The 22,194-nt window shown below is 39.4% G+C and overlaps 1 protein-coding gene across 1 annotated transcript in view; it reads left to right on the top strand.

Annotated features, from left to right (window-relative positions):
* The window catches only part of CSNK2A1 (casein kinase 2 alpha 1), a 53,993-nt gene that overhangs the window by 10,640 nt on the left and 21,159 nt on the right, over nucleotides 1-22,194 (top strand). Inside the window, exons 2-3 of the mRNA XM_045980149.1 lie at nucleotides 19,321-19,530; nucleotides 21,746-21,857. Of these exons, the coding sequence (XP_045836105.1) occupies nucleotides 19,430-19,530; nucleotides 21,746-21,857 (213 nt within the window). The 5' untranslated portion in view covers nucleotides 19,321-19,429. The remainder of the gene's footprint in view (nucleotides 1-19,320; nucleotides 19,531-21,745; nucleotides 21,858-22,194) is intronic.

The raw sequence follows: 22,194 nt of genomic DNA on the forward strand, positions 1-22,194 counted from the left end.
AAGGGGTCAAGGAGCTAATTGTAACCTTTTGACCTGTATATTCGTCCCCAATTTAAAAAATAATACACCACTATTTACATGGCTTAGTTTGATAGGTGAGGGCGATTATTGTTCATGACCTTGAGACAAGAAAGTAGAATGATCATAAAGTGGAGGGAGAAAGGCAGTTTCATTTAATGTTACATTCAAGTTTACCATTAACCTGTTTTGTTTTGTTTTGTTTTGCTTTATTCTTCCAAGTTAGGGTTGCACGGTTTAGTTTGTATTTGTTGTTTTTGTGCCAATGACTTCCATCCAAATAGATGGTCTCTCAGAAGAAATTTTTTCTCATTAATGGTATATCTGGACTAAAAGCTATTATGCATATCCCTTGAAACAAGGGGACTTACAAAATAGATTTTTCAGCCTGCTGCATGGATTTTGGCAATTTCTTTATGATCTCTATATGTCATTTAAACCAGGATTTTTCAGCCAATGTACTACATCAGCAGGGGTTACAGATGTGCTGAGGTACTGGTCCCCTCAACCCTCTGGCCATTCATGCAGGCTGCAGGGTGTCTAAGCCAATGACCTTGGGTCCAAAAGTCTCGATCACTCATCCCAGCATGCCATACAAATACTACTTTCTCTTGGTGTTTTGACTTTAAAAAGGCAGTAAGCACTGATGAGAAAATTTGGTAACTTTTTCTTTTTTTAACAGTTTTAAGATACAAAAGGCCACAAATCTTTAAATAATCTTGACTTTAAATTTTGAAAAGACCATTTTAAAGTATCTCTCAGACCCTCAAGTAATTCTCTTTCCACATATAATTCAGGAGATAGACCTTAGGGGCACCTGGCTGGTTTACTTGGTAGAGCCTGTAACTTATCTCAGGATTATGTAAATTTAGTCCCCTGTTGGATATGGAGATTGCTTGCACCTGGGTGGCGCAGTCATTAAGCGTTTGCCTTAGGCTGGGGTCATAATCCCGGGGCCCTGTGATCGAGCCCTACATCAGGCTCTCTGCTCGGCGGGAAGCTTGCTTCTCCCTCTCCCACTTCCCGGCTTATTTATGTTCGCTCTCTCGCTTCTCTGTCAAATAAATAAAATCTTTTTTAAAAAGAAAAAATCCTTTTTTCCCCTCAAAAAAAGAGTTACTTTAAAAAGAACTATAGGGGCATGTGGGTGGCTCAGTCCATTAAGTGTTCAGCTCTTGATTTCAACTCAGGTCGTGATCTCAGGGTGGTGAGGAGGAGCCCCATGGTAGGTCTGTGCTCTTCAGGCGTGGAGTCTGCTTAAGATTCTCTCTCCCTCCCTACCCCCATCTCCCCACTTACACACCCTCACTCTTTCAATAAATAAAATCTTAAAAAAAAAAAAAGACTGTAAATTATTCAAGTTTAGACACTTGTGAAGAAATTCATGTTCTTACTTTTTTATACACTGAAGCAAAAACTCGAGTACCCTTGCTTAAAACTGTTGTCTTCACCTGAGTGACTGCCACTGTATCTTTTCTTAAGCTGACATTTTGTTAATCATTTGTCAGGCTTCCTCCTCATGCTAGAACATAAGTTGAAGCCTAGGATACATTGTCTTCCACTTATGCCTTCAGGAAAGGATGGGATATACTTAGTTTGAGAAATTTAATAGTTTAGTATTTATGTAAATTATCAAATTAACCTTTTAAAATGGAAGTTTTATAGTGTTAAAAATAAAAATAGGATTTTTAATTCGGCCGGGGTTTGTAGATTCCTCTGAGTCTGTAACAGAAGGTGCAGACCTTTACTCCAAAAAATGTACTGCACGGGGCACCTGGGTGGCTCAGTGGGTTAAGGCCTCTGCCTTTGGCTCAGGTCAAGATCTCAGTGCCCTGGGATCGAGCCCCGCATCAGCCTCTCTGCTCAGCAGGGAGCCTGCTTCCCCCTCTCTCTGCCTGCCTCTCTGCCTACTTGTGATCTCTCTCTCTCTCTTTCAAATAAATAAATACAATCTTTTTAAAAAGTTTAAAAAAAAATGTACCTGCACAGGCCATTTTGTATATACTTGCAGGGAGTTTTGTGGACTTCTGATCTCTATTGATGGACTCCATTTTCTTTCTTTCTTTCTTTTTTTAAGAGTTTATTTATTTGACAGACAGAGATCACAAGTAGGTAGAGAGGCAGGTGGAGAGGAAGGGGAAGCAAGCTCCCCGCTGAGCAGAGAGCCTGATGCGGGGCTGGATCCCAGGACCCTGAGATCGTGACCTGAGCCGAAGGCAGAGACTTTAGCCCACTGAGCCACCCAGGCGCCCCCGATGGGCTCTACTTTCAATGCTATAATTTATGTAGCCCAAATAATAGTTTCCCCTTTTTTATTATTTTTCGTTCTGTAACATTTGCCTGACTTATCATTTGTCATGGTATTATACTCTTTCAGCAAACATTTCTGGACCATATACAGCTTTCTGTGATAGACTCTTGAGGGTATAGAGGCACTATTTTCTGCCCTTGGAATTTTGTTTAGCTAGAAAGACGGATGTGTGACAGTACAGTGACTGTGCTAGATGGAAGGAGTAAACAAAGAGTGCTATTGGAGTGCAGAGGAAGGGTCTTGACCATTAGAATTTTTCTGTAAATCCATGTTGATTCTGCATTCTTTTCTTTTTTTAAAAGATTTTATTTAGGGGCGCCTGGGTGGCTCAGTGGATTAAGCCGCTGCCTTCGGCTCGGGTCATGATCTCAGGGTCCTGGGATCGAGCCCCACATTGGGCTCTCTGCTCCGCAGGGAGCCTGCTTCCTCCTCTCTCTCTCTGCCTGCCTCTCTGCCTACTTACGATCTCTCTCTCTCACTGTCAAATAAAATAAAATCTTTTAAAAAAAAAAGATTTTATTTATTTATTTGACAGAGATCTCAAGTAGGCAGAGAGGCAGGCAGAGAAAGAGAAGGGGAAGCAGGCTCCCCACTGAGCAGAGAGCCCGATGTAGGGCTTGATCCCAGGACCCTACGATCATTACCCAAGCTGAAGGCAGAGGCTTTAACCCACTGAGCCACGCAGGCACCCCTGATTCTGTGTTTCTTAATTGGCAAAAGGTATATTGTGAATTAGAATTCTAAATTGTCTTAAATTGAGGACTTAAATGTGCTAGGGCAAGAGCATGTTTGCATGCATGAGTTGGGGGAGAGGCAGAGAGAGAGGGGAAGCAGACTCTATGCTGAGCAGGGAGCCCAACGCGGGCTTAATCTCACAACCCTGAGATTGTGACCTGAGCCAAAACCAAGAGTTGGACACTGAACCGACTGTGCAACTCGGGGGCCCCCATAGCTGATTCACTTTTTGAAAAAACATGAAAAACTTGTACATGAATGTTCTTCATAGCAGCATTATTCATAGTGGCCAAAGAGAGGAAGCAGCGCAGATGTCTTATCAAGTGATGGATGAACAAAATGTAGTATAGCCTTACAGTAGATTCAGCTGCATAAAGGAATGAACTACTGTGACAGAAACTGCAACATGGATGAACCTTGAAAACATATTAAATGAAATGAAAGAAGCCACACAAGGTCACATTGTGTGATTGATTCAGTTTGTATGAAATGTCCAGGGTAGGCAAATTCATAGAGATAGGAAACAAATTGGCAGGGGTGGTGGAGCATTAGGAATGACTGCTGTGGAGTATTGGGTTTCTTTTTGATGTGATAGAAATGTTCTGGAATCAGATAGTGATGATGGTTGCACATTGTGAATATACTAAAAACCATTGAGTTGTGCACTTTAAAGGGGCAAGTTTTATGTAGTGTGGATTTTATTTTGAGTTTTTCTTTTTTTTTTTAATTTAAGATTTTATTTATTTATTTGAGAAAGAGAGAGAGCAGGAGAGAGGAGGGTCAGAGGGAGAAGCAGACTCCCTGCTGAGCAGGGAGCCCAGTGTGGGACTCCATGATCATGACCTGAGCCACCCAGGCAGCCTTGTATGAGTTTTTAAAATAAAAAATAAAAAAGTCTGTGTGAGCCAAATGGGATATTGTTTGCTGTAGAACAGAATGAGTAGGCTGTGGACCTAGACAATAAATCACTGCCTCTCTGTGACCTTATAGTGGTTACTCCAGTTTGCCTTCTGTAAAATGGGGAAGATATTACCTACAACTTAGACTTGTTAGGTTTAAAAGTAGTAAATATAAATCCTAAGAAGCGGTGACTGACCCTCCGTAGGCTTTCATATATCATTAGAGTTAGAAGCCAGCCAGTGTTTGCTGCCCTAAGTTCCATCCTGTTTTTTATTGTTGGCAAGTTTAGAACAACCCACCCTGTTGTTTACTGCTTATTGGTCACCTACAGGAAGTATGTGGTTGTCTCCTATGTAACTTCCATGACAGTAAAGGAAAAAGTAGGAAAGGGTATTAATCCTTATATTCTGCAGTTTCCTCACTATAATCCAATAACAGAGTCAGGGTCATAGTTCTTCTCAGTGGTTCCAGTGTTCCCATTCTTTCTATAACCTCCTGGTGCCTTATAAATCCAAGGTTCATGTCCTTCAATAATAACTTTCTGTTACTTTCTGTGGCTGCTATCACGGAGTGTCAGGCACTGTGCTGATCACATGGGTAAATCATATAACCTCATAATCATAAATCATATAGCCCAGGGGCACCTGGGTGGCTCAGTTGGTTAAGTGTCTGCCTTCAGTTCAGATCATGATCTCTGGGTCATGGGATGGAGCCTTATGTTGGGCTCCCTGCTCAGTGGGGAGTCTGCTTCTCCCTTTCCCTCTATACTCCACTCATCCTCTCTCTCTCTCTCTCTCTCTCTCTCTCTCAAATTAAAAACAAACAAAAAAACTTAACGATTCTAAAGAAACATCTCTCACACATACTGACTGGTTTCATATCTCATTGGGAAATAATAGTATGACTGTTTTAAAACTCTGTGTTGGTGATGGATGTGCTTTGCATGTAATACCAAAGAACATCTTTGAAATTAGATGCAGATCAAAAAATACCCATCATAGAGCCAAACTGCTTTTCTTAGTTTTGAACTTGAGCAGGTCCATATGCAAGCAAGATTGATTTTTGCCAAAATACTGTATATTGTTACCTTAATAGTTTGCGAAACATTTATGGAACACATCCCATTTATGGAACACATCCCCGTGCTAGGCACTGTGATAAATACAGGGCATATACCAAGAGAAGTAAATTATGTTTTAGGTCCTTGAGTTTATAATCTATTTAGAAAAGAGAATTGCATAAATAAGACAATTGATAATGTAATGAGTATATGGGGGTGCTTTGGTCCCATAGAGGAGCACTTGGCTCATTTTGGAGAGGTACAGAAAGGCTTTATTTTTATTTTATTTTTTTTTCTTTTAAAGATTTTATTTATTTATTTGACAGAGAGAGATCACAAGTAGGCAGAGAGGCAGGCAGAGAGAGACGGGGAAGTAGGCTCCCTGCCTAGCAGAGAGCCCGATGCGGGACTCGATCCCAAGATCCTGGGATCATGACCTGAGCTGAAGGCAGAGACTTTAACCTACTGAGCCACCCAGGTGCCCCCAGAAAGGCTTTATCATGGATGTAAGACCTGGCTGATTCTTGAAGGGTGAGTGGAGTTTTCCCTAGCAAGCGTTATTGGAGGTCATAAACTTAAAGTCACAGAGAAGGAAAAAGCATGTACAGTACTCATTTGCTTAATGTTTTAAAAGTTTAAAACTTCTTAAAAGTGTTAGAAATGTTAAGCTGTACAGTAGAAAGACATTAGAATAGAGCAGAGGTTGTAAACTGACACCCAGTTACAGTACTGATTGAACTGGTTATGGGACTGCTCAGGTTTTCATTTCTTCTTGTGTTAGTTTTGGTAAGTCTTTCCTCTAGGAATATCAGATTTACTGGCATGAAGTTGATTGTGTTATCCTGTGTTTGTTTATCCTGTTTTAGGATATAGCATATGATAAATTCCCCTTTAAAATTTTTATTTTTAGAATTAATATAAGTGAAATTGGTTCCTTTCTGTGTGTACAGTTCAGTGGGTTTTAACACATGGAGAGATTTGGGTAACCACCATAACAACGAAGACAGAGCAGTTAATTATATCACCTCCATCATGTAACCTCAGTAGTCACACCCAGCCTCCTACCCCTATTCTCTGGCAGCCACTATTCTGTTTTCAGTTACTGTGGTTTTATCTTTCCAGAAATGTTATATAAATGAAATCAAACAATATATAGTATTTTGAAACTCACTTTTTTAAAACAGCATGTTGCCTTTGAGATTCATTGAAGTTGCGTCAATGGTTAGTTCCTTTTCATTGCTGAGCAGTAGTGTTCCATTGTATGGATGGACCACAGTTTATCCATTTAGTTAACATTCTTTGGTGATTATGAATAGTGCTGTGTAAATGTACGTGTATGGGCTTTTATGAACATTAGCTTTTATTTATCTAAGGTAAATACCTGTGACAGGGATTGCTGGGTCGTGTGAAAATGTAACTGCCAAATTGTTTTCCAGAACTAGCTATACTATGTTGCGTTCCCATCAGCATGTGTGTTAGTTTTTCCACAGCCTCTCTAGCACCAAGATTGTCAATATTTTACTTTTAATTTTTAAATAATTTTTAGATTTACAGAAGAGTTGTGAAGATAGAGTCCTCAAATGCTCTTCACCCAGTTTCCCCTAGGGTTAACATTTCACGTAACCATGACACTTGATTAAACCTAAGAAATAAACAATAATACAATACTGTTAACTAAAATGGACTTTATTTGGATTTTACCAGTTATGTGCTTTTTCTGGTCCAGGATACCACATTACATTAGTCATCATGTTTCCTTAGTTTCCTTCAGTCTGTGATAATTTTTCAGTTTTTCCTGAATTTTCAAGACTGACACTTCTGGAGAAGACTGGTGAGATTGTAGAATGCCTTTCAATTTAGGTTTGACTGATGTTTTCTCATAATTAGATTATGGTTATGAATTTTGGAGAATACCACAAGTGACATGTCTTTCTCATCATGACGATTGCATTAAGGTTATGTGATGTTAATAAAATTTATCTTTAGTGATGTTTAGGTTGTGTCTGCCACATTTCTCCACTCTAGAATTATTATTTCTCCCTTTACATACTTATTTATTAGAAGGGCTTTCCTAAGTCCAACCCAATTTCAAGGGGAAGAACATTAAGTTCCACCTCCTCGAAGGAGGTGTACCAAATGATTTATGGACTATGTTAAAACCACCAGAGTAATTAATGAGGATTGGAGGAGATTCTTAGAGGCTATGCAGATAATTCTGTTTCTCCTAAAAGTTTTACTAAGTTTAGCATCTGTCAGTGGATCTTGGCTACAGCAATTACTGTTGCTGGTCTAATGGAAATTTTCTCTTTCTTTCTGGACGCATACATAAGTTGGAATTCTTATGTAGGGAAGATTTTCAAAATTTAATTACTTAGTGTGAACTCGTGGATGTTTATTTTATTCTTTAGGGTCACAATCTAATTCCATCATTATTGCTCAGATTGTCAAGCTTTGGCAGTTGATGTTCCTTCCATTTGACTCCCATGTACTTTTGACTACAAGATACCTCCCCCATTCTAGAATCAGCCATTTCTCCAAGGAGCTGTCATTCCTTTTATTAGAGAAAATTATTGAGAAACCAAGATGTGGGCACTAGTTAACTGTCATTGCTACTTGTTGACACTATTTCTAGTAGCTCTCAGTGGACAGAGCTAGGAATTTGCATTCAGTAATACTTTGTTGTGTACAGTTCTGTGGGTTTTGACAATGCTTTGAGTAACAAATCCACCTCTACAGTGTTATACAGAACATTTCATTGTAATGGGGCAGTCACTCATCTGTTCTCACTTTATGGTTTGCCTTTTCTAGAATGTCCTATAAATGGAAGTATGCAATATGTAGCTTGTTGTCGTTTTTAAAGATTTTAAGTAATCTCTACATCCAGCATGGGGTTTGAACTTGAAACCTCAAGATCAAGAGTCATATGCTTTACCAGCTGAGCCAGCCAGGCCGCCCAGTATGTAGCTTTTTGGATCTGGCTTCTTCACTTAGAGAAATATATTTAAGATTCATCCATGTTGTTCAGATCATTTGTTTTCCATTGTGTGCTTGTACCACCATTTGTGTATCCATTCATGTGTTATACATCTTGATTGTTTGCGTTATTTTGCAGTTACATATAAAGCTGCTGTCAACATTCAGGTATAGGTTTTTGTGTGAGCATTGGTTTTCGGTTCACTTGAAAAAATACCTAAGAGTGGGAATGCTAGGTTGTACGGTTAATACATGTTTAACTTTGAGAAACTGCCAAACTTTTCTAAGATGGCTATACATACCATGTTGCATTCCATCAGGAATGAATTAATTTCTGTTACTCTGCATCCTCACCAGCTTTTGGTATTGACTTTTTATTTTATTTTATTTTTAAATTTTAACCATTTTAGTAGACCTGTAGTGTATCTGTATTTTATTTGTGAGAGAGCATGCAGGCGTACACACACAGGGTGAGCGGCAGGCAGGGGGAGAAGCAGGCTCCCTGCTGAGCAAGGAGCCCAATGTGGGGCTCCATCCCAGGACCCTGGAATCATGACCTGAGCTGAAGGCAGATTCTTAACCAACTGAGCCACCCAGGCATCCCTTCATTTTTATTTTAATTTGACTTTCCCTAATGATTAACAATATTGTGCATCTTTTCTTAGGCTTATCCATAGATCTTTCACAAAGTGTCTGTTCAGATCTCTTGTCTCTTTGTAATTTGGGTTGTTTTTCTTATTTTTGAGTTCTTTTTATATTATACATTTAAGTCTTTTATCATATATGTGATTTACAAATATATTTTCCCTATCTGCGGTTTATTTTTCATTCTCTTAGCAGTGCTTTTTATAGAGAAGAAATACTTTAATACTTGATGATGAAGTCCAGTTTATCCATTTTTATTTTTATGGATTATGCTTTGGCATTATGTTTTAAGACCACTGCCTAATCCTAATTCCAGGTCCCCAGGTCACAAGATTTTCTTCTGAAGGTTTGAAAATGTTATGTTTTATATTTAGGTCTACCATTCATTATAAATTGCTTCTTAGATAATGTGTGTAAGATTTAGGATGAAATACATGATTTTGCATATGGATGTGCAAATGTTCCAAAACCTCTTAGAGAAAATATTACCCTTTCTCCATTGAAATGCCTTTGTACCATTGTCAAAAATCAACAGGCCAGGGGCACCTGGGTGGCTCAGTGGGTTAAAGCCTCTGCCTTCAGCTCAGGTCATGATCCCAGGGTCCTGTGATCAAGCCCCACATCCGGCTCTCTGCTCAGCAGGGAGCCTGCTTCCTCCTCTCTGTCTGCCTCTCTGCCTACTTGTGATCTCTGTCTGTCAAATAAATAAAATCTTTAAAAAAAAAATCAACAGGCCATATTTGTATGGCTCTATCTCTGTATTCCCCATTGTGTTCCACTGATCTGTTCTAGCCCTTGGCCAATACCACACTGTTTTAGTAACTGTGGCTTTGTAATAACTTAAGATTTGTGTGATTCCTCCCACGTTATTTTTTTTTCCAAAACTGTTTTGATTATTCTAGTTCATTTGGATCTTTAAAAAAAAAAAAAAAAAAAGATTTTATTTATTTGGCAGAGAGCGAGCATGGGTAGAAGCAGAGGGAGAGGGAGATGCAAACTCCCTGCTCAGCCAGGAGCCCAGTGGACTCAATCCCAGGACCCTGAGATCATGACCTGAGCCAAAAGGCAGACACTGAAATAACGACTCAGCCACCCAGGTGCCCTCTGGATCTTTTTTTTTTTTATCTAGTTTGACAGTCTTTATCTTTACCTGGATAATTTATTTCATTTATGTTGAATATAATTAGTCATATTTCAGTTTAACTTTTCTCTCACTGTTTTGTTCTGGGGTTCTTTCTCTTTTTCTTAACCTTTTTTGGGGTTCTTTTTTTTTTTTTTAAGATTTTATTTATTTGACAGAGAGAGAGACCACAAGTAGGCAGAGAGGCAGGCAGAGAGAGAGGAGGAAGCAGGCTCCCCGTGGAGCAGAGAGACCGATGCAGGGCTCGATCCCAAACCCTGAGATCATGACCCGAGCCGAAGGCAGCGGCTTAATCCACCGAGCCACCCAGGCGCCCCTGGGGTTCTTTTTATCATTTCATTTCCCTCCTCTTTCTAGTGTTGAAATACGTCATATTTTTGTTTTATAAATAGATTCCATCATAGATGATAATAACTTGGAACTTGGAACCGTTATTTACGAAAGTCTAATATTAATGGTCAGTGTTTGCTTGAACTTTTCCATACATTTTTATTTTGCTTGCTCTTCTCTCTTTCAACACAAACCTTCCAGATGGGATTATTGTTCTTTATCTTCTTTATTTAAAGATTTGCTGGATATAGAATTATAATATGGCAAATTTTTTTCCTTAGCACACTGTAGATATTAAACTGTCTTCAAGCTTCATTGTTGCTTTTGGAAAATCAGCTGTTCTGAGTTGCTTCTTTGGATGTAGTCTTACTTCTCTGCTTGCTTTTCAGCTTCTCTGCTTTGATTTTTCTGCTGTTTTATTATTGTATGTTGTGGATATCTTTTTATTTATTCTCTTTGGAATTTATTGGCTTCTGGAATGTGGTTATGTTTGATTGCTTCTGGGAAATGTTCAGCTTTTATACCTCTTATAAATATTGCCTTTCCCCTGTCCCATTTTCTCCTTTTTTTTTTTTTTGTTAGATTTTATTTATTTATTTGAGAGAGAGCACAAGAGTGGGGGAGAGTCAGAGGGAGAAGCAGACTCCCTGCTGAGCTGGGAGCCTGATGTGGGACTCGATCCCAGGACCCTGGGATCATGACCTGAGCGAAAGGCAGCCACTTAACCAGGTGCCCCCATTCTCTCCTTTTCTTGTAGTCCTGATCAAAAGTGTACCAAACCATTCCACAGTTTCTTTTTAAAAGTTCTATTTTGTTCTTTTCACTTCTCGAAACCTGGGGTATCTTGTTGCTTTATATATTCTGAAGCTTGTCTCTTATTTCTGTAAGCATAGTCAGCATGATTGTTTGGAGTTTGCACTTGATAAGATGAGAAGTTTCTGTAGGACTTTTGTGTTCTTTTTTTGCCAGTTCTTACTCTTGTAGTCTTTTCCTTCAGTAACTAGTTATCTTTGATTACAGGTTGCATATTATATTTGAAAAATAATTTGTAGGAATCATTTGAGGCCCATAATAGCAAGGGGTTTTTTTCCCCCCACAGAGAGCTTACTCATGTGAGGTATCTGGACATTACAGGTCCAGGGACCACCTTAAAGCAAGCTTCATATCTGATACTCCCTCCATAGGGATGTAATTTTTCCCTGGCTCTTCCACTTCCTATTTAGTCTCACCCTGAGGTTGTAACCCTCTGAAGTCAGCTTATTATGAAGGTCTCCTTTGAGACTCCTCCCCTTGTGAGGGCCCTGTGCTTTCCATCAGGACAAAATTCTAATTTTCAGGGATCAACAAAGACCCTTTGGACTTCCTTCCTTCCTTCTCTGGATTCTCATTTTCTCTTCGCTGTAGGCTATAATTGTTTATCTGTTTTATTTAAGAGTGAGAAAATGAGAATGTGTGTATGTGTGAGAGTGAGTGAGTGTAAGTGTGTTTAATCTGTTCTCTAGCTGTTCTCAGTGGGAAGATTGACCCAAATAACCTAGCCCACCCTTACTGAAAACAGGAAAATTACCTGCTACAATCTTGGTTTCTTTGAAAACTGAGAAGCTCTAGTCACACTCTCATGGATCTAAACCCCCTAGCTCTTTGTCCTTTCTAGGCATTTGCTTTGTGACCTCTGTAGTACAACTTATCTGTATGAGTAGGGAAAGGAAGAGAATGAGATCTGAATTGCAATGGTTATGAGTTAATAATTTTTTTAAGGCACACATTAGTAACAGTCAACTAGAATGTTCCAGTATTATCCAAATCCGATATTCAAGAGTCTTGCTAGTCTGATGTACTTCTTTCTTATAGGGCATAATGAGTTGTGCCAGCCTCTTATCAGAGGGTATAATGTTTTAGGGTATAATGTTCCCGGTCTTTAATGCCTCTCTGCCTACTTGTGATCTCTCTCTCTGTCAAATAAATAAATAAATAAATAAATAAATCTTTAAAATTCTTAACTTGTTTAAAGTCTTTTGCTTTACAGTTTTCTTGTTTTACTGTTTTTCATCTAAATAGTTCTGTGCATCCTTCAAAACTAAGCTTAGATGTTATTTTTTTCCTGGCAGCTTTCCCCAAACATTGGGGTACTGCGCCTGGGTGGCTCAGTGGTTTGGGCCGCTGCCTTCGGCTCGGGTCGTGATCTCGGGGTCCTGGGATCGAGTCCCGCATCGGGCTCTCTGCTCGGCGGGGAGCCTGCTTCCCTCTCTCTCTCTGCCTACTTGTGATCTCTCTCTGTCATAAATAAATAAAAATCTTTTAAAAAAAATATTTATTGAATGAATAGTAGTGGGTGGGTGGGTGACTTAAATTCCCTTCATTGCCTGCAGAGCACCTTGACTTAATTCTTTCAAGCACTGGTCACTTGTGATGTGATGGACTGTTCTCTTTGTCAAGGGCAGAGATGATTTCCCTTTATTTTCCGGGGCCTGGAGAAGGAATCTCTTCCTGGCAGTTGCCACACATTTCCTAGTACATAATAATTGTTTAATAAATGCTTACTGAGTGAACATTATGCTTTTAATTTGAAAGGAAGAGAGAATGAGGGATTAAGTGCAACGACGGATACGTGAAACAAGTAATGCGTAAGTGCAACGATGGATACGTAAAACAAGATAGTATTAACTACTGTTTTTTTGTGTTTATTTGGCCTTCTAGGCAGTGCCACTTTGAAAGGGTGAAAGGTGGGGCGCCTGGCTGGCTCAGTTTGTGGAGTGTGTGAATCTTGGTCTCGGGGCTGTGGGTTTGAGCCCCATATCAGGTGTAGAGATTACTTAAAAACAAAAATCTGTTTAAAAAGGGGGAAAGCCAGGTTTTTATGATTTGTCTTTGCTTTTACCGGTGCAAGTATAGTTATGTTCTCTCTGAGTTTGTTCTACAAAGCCTGTTTCTCTTGCCAGTTTATGCTGTCCGATTGCTAGGGAGAATTCATTCTCTGCAGCAACAGTGCTAACTAAGAAGGTGTTGGCTTTCCTTATACAACTCCTTTTCCCCTGAACGAGCAGTCTTAAATCATGCAGTCAGTGCAGTGTAAGCACATTCCTCATTCTTTACTGTAAAAATCTTTGCCCTGTCTGGGTGATTATGAGATCTTGTTCATTCACTGTGGTTGATCTAGGGATGGGAGGGTTTTTGTGGGTTTTTCTTAAGATGGAGACTCTAAAAAACATCAGGATTAAAAGAACTGATAAAACCATGTTATTTGAAATCGGACTTTTTATTTTATTTTATTTTAAATATTTTATTTATTTATTTGACAGAGAGAGAGAGATCACAAGTAGGCAGAGAGGCAGGCAGAGAGAGAGGGAAGCAGGCTCCCCGCTGAACAGAGATCCTGATGTGGGGCTCGATCCCAGGACCCTGAGATCATGACCTGAGCTGAAGGCAGAGGCCCAACCCACTGAGCCACCCAGGTGCCTGAAATCAGACTTTTTAAATTTAAAGTTCAAGAATAATCTTTTCCAGGGGCGCCTGGGTGGCTCAGCGGGTTAAAGCCTCTGCCTTCAGCTCAGGTCATGATCCCAGGGTCCTGGGATCGAGCCCCGCATCGGGCTCTCTGCTTGGCTGGGAGCCTGCTTCCTCCTCTCTCTCTCTCTGCCTGCCTCTCTGCCTACTTGTAATCTCTATCTGTCAAATAAATAAATCTTAAAAAAAAAAAATAATAATCTTTTCCAGTTCCACTAGGGAATTCATCTATAAAAATACATTGGCACAGTCTATATAGTTCACTGGCCCAAATCCAGCATGTAATTTGATTTTGTAAATAAAGTGTTATTGAAACATTAGAAAAAAATACATTGGCACAGATGATTAATCAGACATGCAGTTTTCTGGTATTCCATTTACTAAGCCTCTAATTTTCTTTTTAGTTGCTAGATTGAAAAACAGAAATACAGCATAGAAGAGATTAGAGGGAGAGATCTTTGAGGACAAGGGGAATTTTTATTGAAATTAATTAGTTCTGTATTCCATTTATGTTGATAAACATGATTTTGGCAGTACACATTTTAACCTTCTGGTTGGATGGAGTTTTCCTTGAATGTTATTAAAGAAGAGGTCAAACAGAACTGTATAACTGGCTTTGGTTGTAGGTGTGGTCTGACTTTAGTAAGGTAAATTTTGTTGACAGAATTTTTCAGTTGATTATTTGGTCTATTAGTCTAAGTATTAAAGAAACAAAATATAGCCATTGTCTTCAGCATCAGTCTGAAAGCTTTTTAGGTAGTAGTCATATGAAATCATTAGCCACCAGAGTTATACCTCCTTCTATGCAATTACATGAGAACAGCAAGGATGAAGTTAATACTTTTTCTGTAAGTCAGATTTTTTTAAGGTATGCTTGTATTATAAACACTAGATGGGAAAATTAACCTTCAGGATATCTAGGACTCAGACACTCTACCTAATTTCTAAACAAGCTTTTTGTAAAAATTGCTAAAATAAGGTTTCGCCAGTATTCTCTTAGTTTTAACTCTTGTGGGGAGAAAAAGACAAATCTTAACCATGGCCCTGTTACTTAAGAGAGGAATCTGTGATACTGAGAGAGAACGTATATGCAAAGGAAATACCTACTCCAGAACCCTTGAGTCGGTCTTCCGGTTTTCCTAGCTGTGTACCACATGGCCAGAATAGGGGCACCCTATCTTCTGGAAGTAAACTTCATTTTCATTTCATTTTTTGGGGGAAAAAAAACCCTTGATTTGATCAGCAAATAATATTTAGGGAACACCCTGCAAGGTGCAGAGCCTTCAACTGGGTTCTGTAAATTCAAAGGTAAGTCAGACATGGATCTTGACCTCAGAGAGCTAAGTGCCTAATAAGGAAATTAAGGTTTTTTTAAAACTTTATAGGCCAGCGACCTAAGCTTTGAATCCCAAATCTCTCCTGGATATTCATGGCCAAGTAACTGAACTTATTTAGGCTGTTTTCTTATTTGTAGATAAGGGAAGGAAATGTCTAACCATAGAACTGGGAGGGTTAGCTGTTTAAAGCTTGAGAAGGCTCTTTTAGCTCCAGACTGCTTATTCAGTATCCATTTTAATGTCTCATCCATTTTAACCTAGTCCAAAACCTGACCTACGAGTTCTCTTCCAGAAGTTTTCTATCCCCCATAAGTGGTATCAAAAGTACTTCTAGGGGCACCTGGGTGGCTCAGTCGTTGGGCGCCTGCCTTTGGCTCAGGTCATGATCCCAGGGTCCTAGGATCCAGCCCAGTGTTGGGCTCCCTGCTCAGCAGGAAGCCAGCTTCTCCCTCTCGCACTTCCCTGCTTGTATACCCTTTCTCACTGTCTCTGTCTGTCAAATAAATGAGTAAAAAAAAATTTTTTTTTTTTTTGAGGTACTTCGAGGGCTGCCTGGGTGGCTGAGTTGGTTAAGTGTCTAACTTTTGATTTTTTTGTTGAAGTCATGATCTCAGGGTTGTGGGCTCGAGTTCTGCATGGGGCAATCTGCTTCTCTCTCCCTCTACCCCCTCTCCCTGCTCTCATGCTCACTCACTCTTGCAAACATACTCTGTAAAATAAAACTTTTTTTTTTAAATACTAGCCAGAAATCTGAAAGTCACCTCCCACTTCTTAATCCATTATCTAGTCCACCCAGAGTTACTGATTTTATACCATAAATCTTGTTGCTCAGATTTGTGAACTTGCCTCCGTTGCTACCACCGTAGGTCAAGCTTTCATCATCACTCTTGCATAAGCTACTGCTAACAGCCTTCTTTCTTCCTAAGTCTATTCCTCTGCTTGTCCCACACCCAGCCAGAGTGAACTTTTCAAAATGTACACACGGGTCACTTTTCTGCTTAAAACTCTTCAGTGAGGGCACCTGGGTGGCTCAGTGGGTTAAAGCCTCTGCCTACAACTCGGGTCATGATCTCAGGGTCCTGGGATCGAACCCCGCGTCGGGCTCTCTGCTTGGCGGGGAGCCTGCTTCCTCCTCTCTCTGTCTGCCTACTCCTGATCTCTCTGTCAAATAAATAAATAAAATCTTTAAAAAAAAAAAAAAAAAAAACTCTTCAGTGAGTTTCCATTATCCTTAGCTGCAGATAAAATTTTTTTTTAAGATTTTATTTATTTATTTATTTGACAGACAGAGATCACAAGTAAGCAGAGAGAGGCGGGCAGAGACAGAGGGGGGAAGCAGGCTCCCTGCTGAGCAGAAAGCCCCAGGACCTTGAGATCATGACCTGAGCTGAAGGCAGTGGCCTAACCCACTGAGCCACCCAAGCGCCCAGAAAAAATCTTTTTAAAGGCGTATTTGTCTCACATTTGTTCTGCCTTTTATTCCCAAGGCCTGGCATAGTATTTTTTTTCATAGTAGATGCTCATATATTTAAGGGATGGACAAAAGAAGAAATGTATGAAAGAACCAGCTGATAATTGAGAAATTTAGCCCATCCCTTTCTTTCATGTTAGGTTGTATATGAATATACATACATGTTTACAGAGGTTGCAAGTGAAATACTATTTCTGAATATAAAAATGTTTATCTTTGACGACTTCCCCTTCTTATCTTTTCACATCCCCCTCTTTATCCCTAGCCTATCACACTCTCCCCCATCCCTCTTTGCACCACTTTATTTATCTGAAATTACTGAAGTACAGTTGAAGAACTCTTGCATTTCTTCTCCCTATGTAATAAAGGCCAACCATTTGACATTCATGTGATGAACAACTCTCTTACTGTAAACAGATTATTTGGTATGCATGTTAGTAAAGTGAAGCACCTCTTCGGGTGCAAAACCGCTGGTAGTCCTCCCAATGGGAAATCAAGTCCACCAGTTCATAAATTAGGTCCCAGCTGATGAGGCACAAAGCAGCAAGGGTCAGTCAAACAAGTACTTGAGAATCTCAGGAGTTTCATTAGTGAATAGTCTTGCTCTGCTTTTCACAGAGAATGCCAAGGCCTTGAGAAAGCAGAGGAACACTGGGTGATAAAACTGAGAGATACACAGACTAGTAAATGAGAGTTGGGGAATGTTTTCCTTGTGACTCAGGTGATTTCCAGGATAAAAATGAAGTCTCATTTTGTGATGTCATGTTCACCCATGATTTGGCCCTCCAAGACTGGGTGTTAGCTACAGCTCCTATTATTTTTGTATTTATTTAAAGAAAATATGGTTAAGTTGGTAAATTTTATGTTTTACCACAGTTTTTATGAATAACATGTTTCAACAAAAAGAGTGGTACAAGGAACATCTGTAAACTCTTTACTCAGATTTATCTGTTGTAATTTTTTTTTAAAGATTTTATTCATTTATTTGAGACAGACAGCAGGAGTTGGGGAGGGACGGGGAGAGGGAGAAGCAGACTCCTCGCTGAGCAGGGATCCCAGCATGGAGCTCTCTCCCAGGATCCTGAGATCATGACCTGAGCCAAAGGCAGACGTTTAACCCACTGAGCCACAAATGTACCCCTAAAGGAGATAGAAGTTTATTGAATACACTGCAAGGGAGCAGCAGGCAGGACAAAAGAGGAGAGTCTGACCGCCATGGGACAGTGGGTATGATAGTATTGTTTTTTACATCATTTACCCTGCGCCAGTAGAGAATACAGTCTAGGGACAGGTCACTGTGTATAGTCATGTCTCCTCTATCCTCCCTGCCTTTTTTATGCTTTATAATACTGATATTTTTGAGTACAGTGTATATCTTCCCCCTCCCCCCATAGAAACTTCTTCGTTTTCTGTTTGTCCAGTGTTTCCTTGTAACTAAGTTGAGATTATACAGTCTGGGCCAGAAAACTGCATAGGTGATGTGTTCTCGGGTTATGAAATCTGGAGACTTAGTACATTTTTAATCAATGCAGAGTAAAGGGAATCAACAAATGCTACAGGAATTGTTAAAAGGAGATAAATAGATTGGAATGGTCAGGGAAGACATCACAGTTTACCAATAGGTAGACTTAGTTTACCAATTTGGTAGAAAGCGTGTTTCTAAAATCCACCACTTTTTCTTCTATGTCAAATTTTGCATTTTTTTTTAAAGATTTTATTTATTTATTTGACGGAGAGAGATCACAAGTAGATAGAGAGGCAGGCAGAGAGAGAGAGGGAAGCAGGCTCCCTGCTGAGCAGAGAGCACGACGCGGGACTCGATCCCAGGATCCCGAGATCATGACCTGAGCCGAAGGCAGCGGCTTAACCCACTGAGCCACCCAGGCGCCCAAATTTTGCATTATTTGAGGCAATATATATTACTGTATTCTCCCAGTTTTTATTAAGCTTGCTCCTATATTAAATAAATCAAGAGGAAATTTCTGGGAGTGCCTGGGTGGCTCAGTGGGTAAGCCTCTGCCTTCAGCTCAAGTCATAATCTCAGGGTCCTGGGATCGAGCCCCGCATCAGGCTCTCTGCTCATCGGGCAGCCTGTTTCCCCCTCTCTCTGCCTGCTTCTCTGCCTACTTCAGATATCTCTCTCTGTCAAATAAATAAATAAAATCTTTTTTTTAAAAAAAGGAAATTTCTGTTTTTAAATTTAATGACTTGAGTCTTTCAAGAGGTAACTAAGGATCTACTGAGTTATTATGCAAGGTTCCCTAAATGATTTGGACCAATATAAAAAGACATTGAACTTCAAAGTATGAGAATAAGTCTTTATTCCATCCTGGTTTCATCAACCAGGAAGGGATGGTTGGTTTCATCAACCAGGAACAGTCAGGCTGATGTTTATACTCTTGGCTTTGCCACTGTTCTAGAGCCTTTTAACACTCTGTAGAGTGAGCTATAGAAAGCTCTTCTTGTCAGTAATTTCTGTGGATTGTATAAATGGTAGTAATGTAGATGGGTCTATCCTTGATGCCATTTTTTCCCTTCCAGGCTGTCTTATAAAGAACATCCAGACTTTAGAGGAGGAGGTAACAAGCAACTGCAGAGTTGGATTAGGGCCAGTCTAAAGTATGTTTCCTGGGTTTACTATGATGATGATGATGATGATGGTTACTATTTTCTGTCCCAAGTTACAGGAAACACTGTGGTTAACACATTGGGGATCTAGTCATTTGTTAACAGGTAGAAGAGCCAGAGGTATATTTGAGGACATTATTGGTTTTGTTTTTTTGTGTGTGTTTGTTTGTTTTAAATTTGAGGCCATTATTGTAAGATGATTTATTTTTTTTCCTATATGCTTTTAAAAAAATAATTCCTTGGCCTTTATGCACTTTGTATTTACAGTTTAAAGAAAACAGGTCTGAATCAAGGTCTTATCCCCAGCTGCTTCTGAACACAGTGACCACCAGATCTCCAAACATCAAGTCCACCTTCGTTCGCCAACCTGTCTGACATGTCGGGACCCGTGCCAAGCAGGGCCAGAGTTTACACAGATGTTAATACGCACAGACCCCGAGAGTACTGGGATTATGAGTCACACGTGGTGGAGTGGGGGTAATTGTTTCTTTTTACTTCACTGTGCACACTGAAAAGGGCTGACTCTTGTGGATTTGTTGAGTAATTTGTATCAGGAATCCTTCCTAACTACATTTATAAACTTCAAGATTGAAACCTGATTTGTGTTTACTTCTGCAGTGGACAAACAAGGTATTGCTTTGCAAATTAAGAGTTTTGATTGGCTTACCATGTAAAAATTATTTCTGTCTCTTACTCTTTCCTTGGACTCACATACTCTGGATAAAAGGCCGGTAACAAAGAGTTACCTGTCTGCTTATCTCAGCTACAGGCTTCACAGCTAGGTGAGAATTAATACTTGAGAGACTTTAAAACCAGACTCTTATATAAAATATTTTTGAGGTCAGAGAATGTTGTCCCATGATGATACTGAAGGATGAAACAATTCTCCAGAAAGATGTCCTCTTTCTGATAGAAGCAAAATTAAACCCGTATCAGCATTTGCCCTTATCATGAGTTTAGCCATGTGTAACATGAATTCAGCCCAAATTCCATTTTGAACAGTTGCAGTCTACCCATACAGCTGTGTTTGCCCCTCATTCTGTATGCAGTCTCTTTTGGATGTTTGCATCTGTTATCCTCTAACATGTATGTAGTTTTGATGTATGTAGATTGATGAGGTCATACTTACTGTGATAAAAGGCCTTAGACATCAAATACAAAAGAAAGTATTTGAGGAGGCACCTGGGTGGCTCAGTGGGTTAAAGCCTCTGCCTTTGGCTCAGGTCATGATCCCAGGGTCCTGCGATCAAGCTCCGCATGGGGCTCTCTGCTCAGCAGGGAGCCTGCTTCCCCAGTCTCTCTCTGCCTGCCTCTGCCTACTTGTGATCTCTGTCTATCAAATAAATAAATAAAAGCCTTTTAAAAAAAAAAAAGTATTTGAAAGCACATAAAGCTACAGCTCCCATGTGCTACATTTTATGTCTGTTCACATGTGGTGTACATAACCTGTAAGTGGTTAAAGGTAATCTCCCAGAATTGACATAAGGGTATATTGTCATCCTGCTGAGACCATGATTTTTACCAGTAAGTTTATTGCCTCTGCACAAAGAGGTACAGTGTCCTTCAAAGATACCATCAGGAACCTATCATTATTGATACTCTGACAGTTCCCTTCATATCACAGGCCTTGGACTCTAGGAATACCTGTGTTTTGCTAAGGAAATTTCAACTACTCTGTTCAGATTGAGTGCTTTGCACTTAATTTTGCTTAAATAACACTATAAACAGCCCTTCTGAGTTTTTGGCATGGTGCTGTTTGCTTGCTTGCATTTGTTTTGTTTGTCCCTCCCACAGGAGAATTCAACTAACCTAAAAGCTTCCTTCCCCTAGGCCTCCCTTAATTCATTGTCCATTGTCCTTAGTACATTTTACCTTGTCTGTTCATTCACTTTGTTTTTAGCTGCTTGAGGAAAATGCATAGCTAATTTGTTAATTGGATTTTCAGTGTCTCCAGCAGGAGTAAATAGAATTTAGACCTATTAAAAGGACTGTGTTTGTCATTCTCTAAAGCAAAGTCATCTAAGTTGTAATTAGAGGCAGGGAGAAAATGTTGGCATTTCCCTTATTTTATTATTATGATTATTTTTTTTACATCTGCTGATGCTAGTGGTCATGGAATATGGATAAAAGTGAGGAAGGGACCCCTGACTATGGTTCATGATCTGTGGCATGATTTGCAAACTCCACTGTATGGACTGTTCTCAGGGTTTGCCTTGGAGGGCAAGTGGGAGGTCAAGCCTATATATTGAAAGCCACTTACTTGTAAAAAGGCCCATTAAAAATCAGCTGCTTCCAAAGTGCAGCTGAATTGAAATATTCCTACAATATGTATTTTCTGCTGGGCCAGGCATGAGAGGATAGGAATATATAACATTACTCTCCAAGGGAAAGCTGTCTATTGTTGGACACAGACACACACAACAAACCCTAATATAAGCTGGCCATGTGTGGTATGCCAGTAGAAATACAAACAATTTGGTATCTGAAAGAATAATTGAAAGACTTAAATTTTTCTAATTCTAGGACTTGGACACACATTTTTAAATTAATAGCCCAATTTTTAAAATACAAAAATTATTTGAAATACCTTTTATTTCTTTTACTCCTCTGGGAGTAGAGTTTTTAAAGTTAATTAGTGCCCAGTGGTTTGAAATTTTAAAATCATTGTGACTTTGAGTCTTTCTGTTTACAGTAATCAAGATGACTACCAGCTGGTTCGAAAATTAGGCCGGGGTAAATACAGTGAAGTATTTGAAGCCATCAACATCACAAATAATGAAAAAGTTGTTGTTAAAATTCTCAAGGTGAGTATAGAAGAGCAAGATTATAGTTTCAGAGATATTTGGAATTTAGATTTTTTTTAAGTAATAGTACTTTAAATTATTTTTTAAATACCTTTTTTAAAAGTAGCGTCCGAAAGGGTTTTTGGAGTGCTTTAACACCTTTATTTTATCCTGTGAAGTTGTTAGAAGAGATTATTTGACAGATCAGGAAACTGAAGCAAGAGAAGTGATTTGATTTGAGTCATGCAACTAGATTGAGTTGGAAGGTAGAGAAGGAAGTAAAGATTCAGTCTTCTCTCTCCTAAGACTTTGCCTAATTCTATAAAGTTAGCAATTTTTTTTAAGATTTTATTTATTT

This window comes from Meles meles, chromosome 16 (genome assembly GCF_922984935.1).
Source record: "Meles meles chromosome 16, mMelMel3.1 paternal haplotype, whole genome shotgun sequence".
NCBI lineage: Eukaryota > Metazoa > Chordata > Mammalia > Carnivora > Mustelidae > Meles > Meles meles.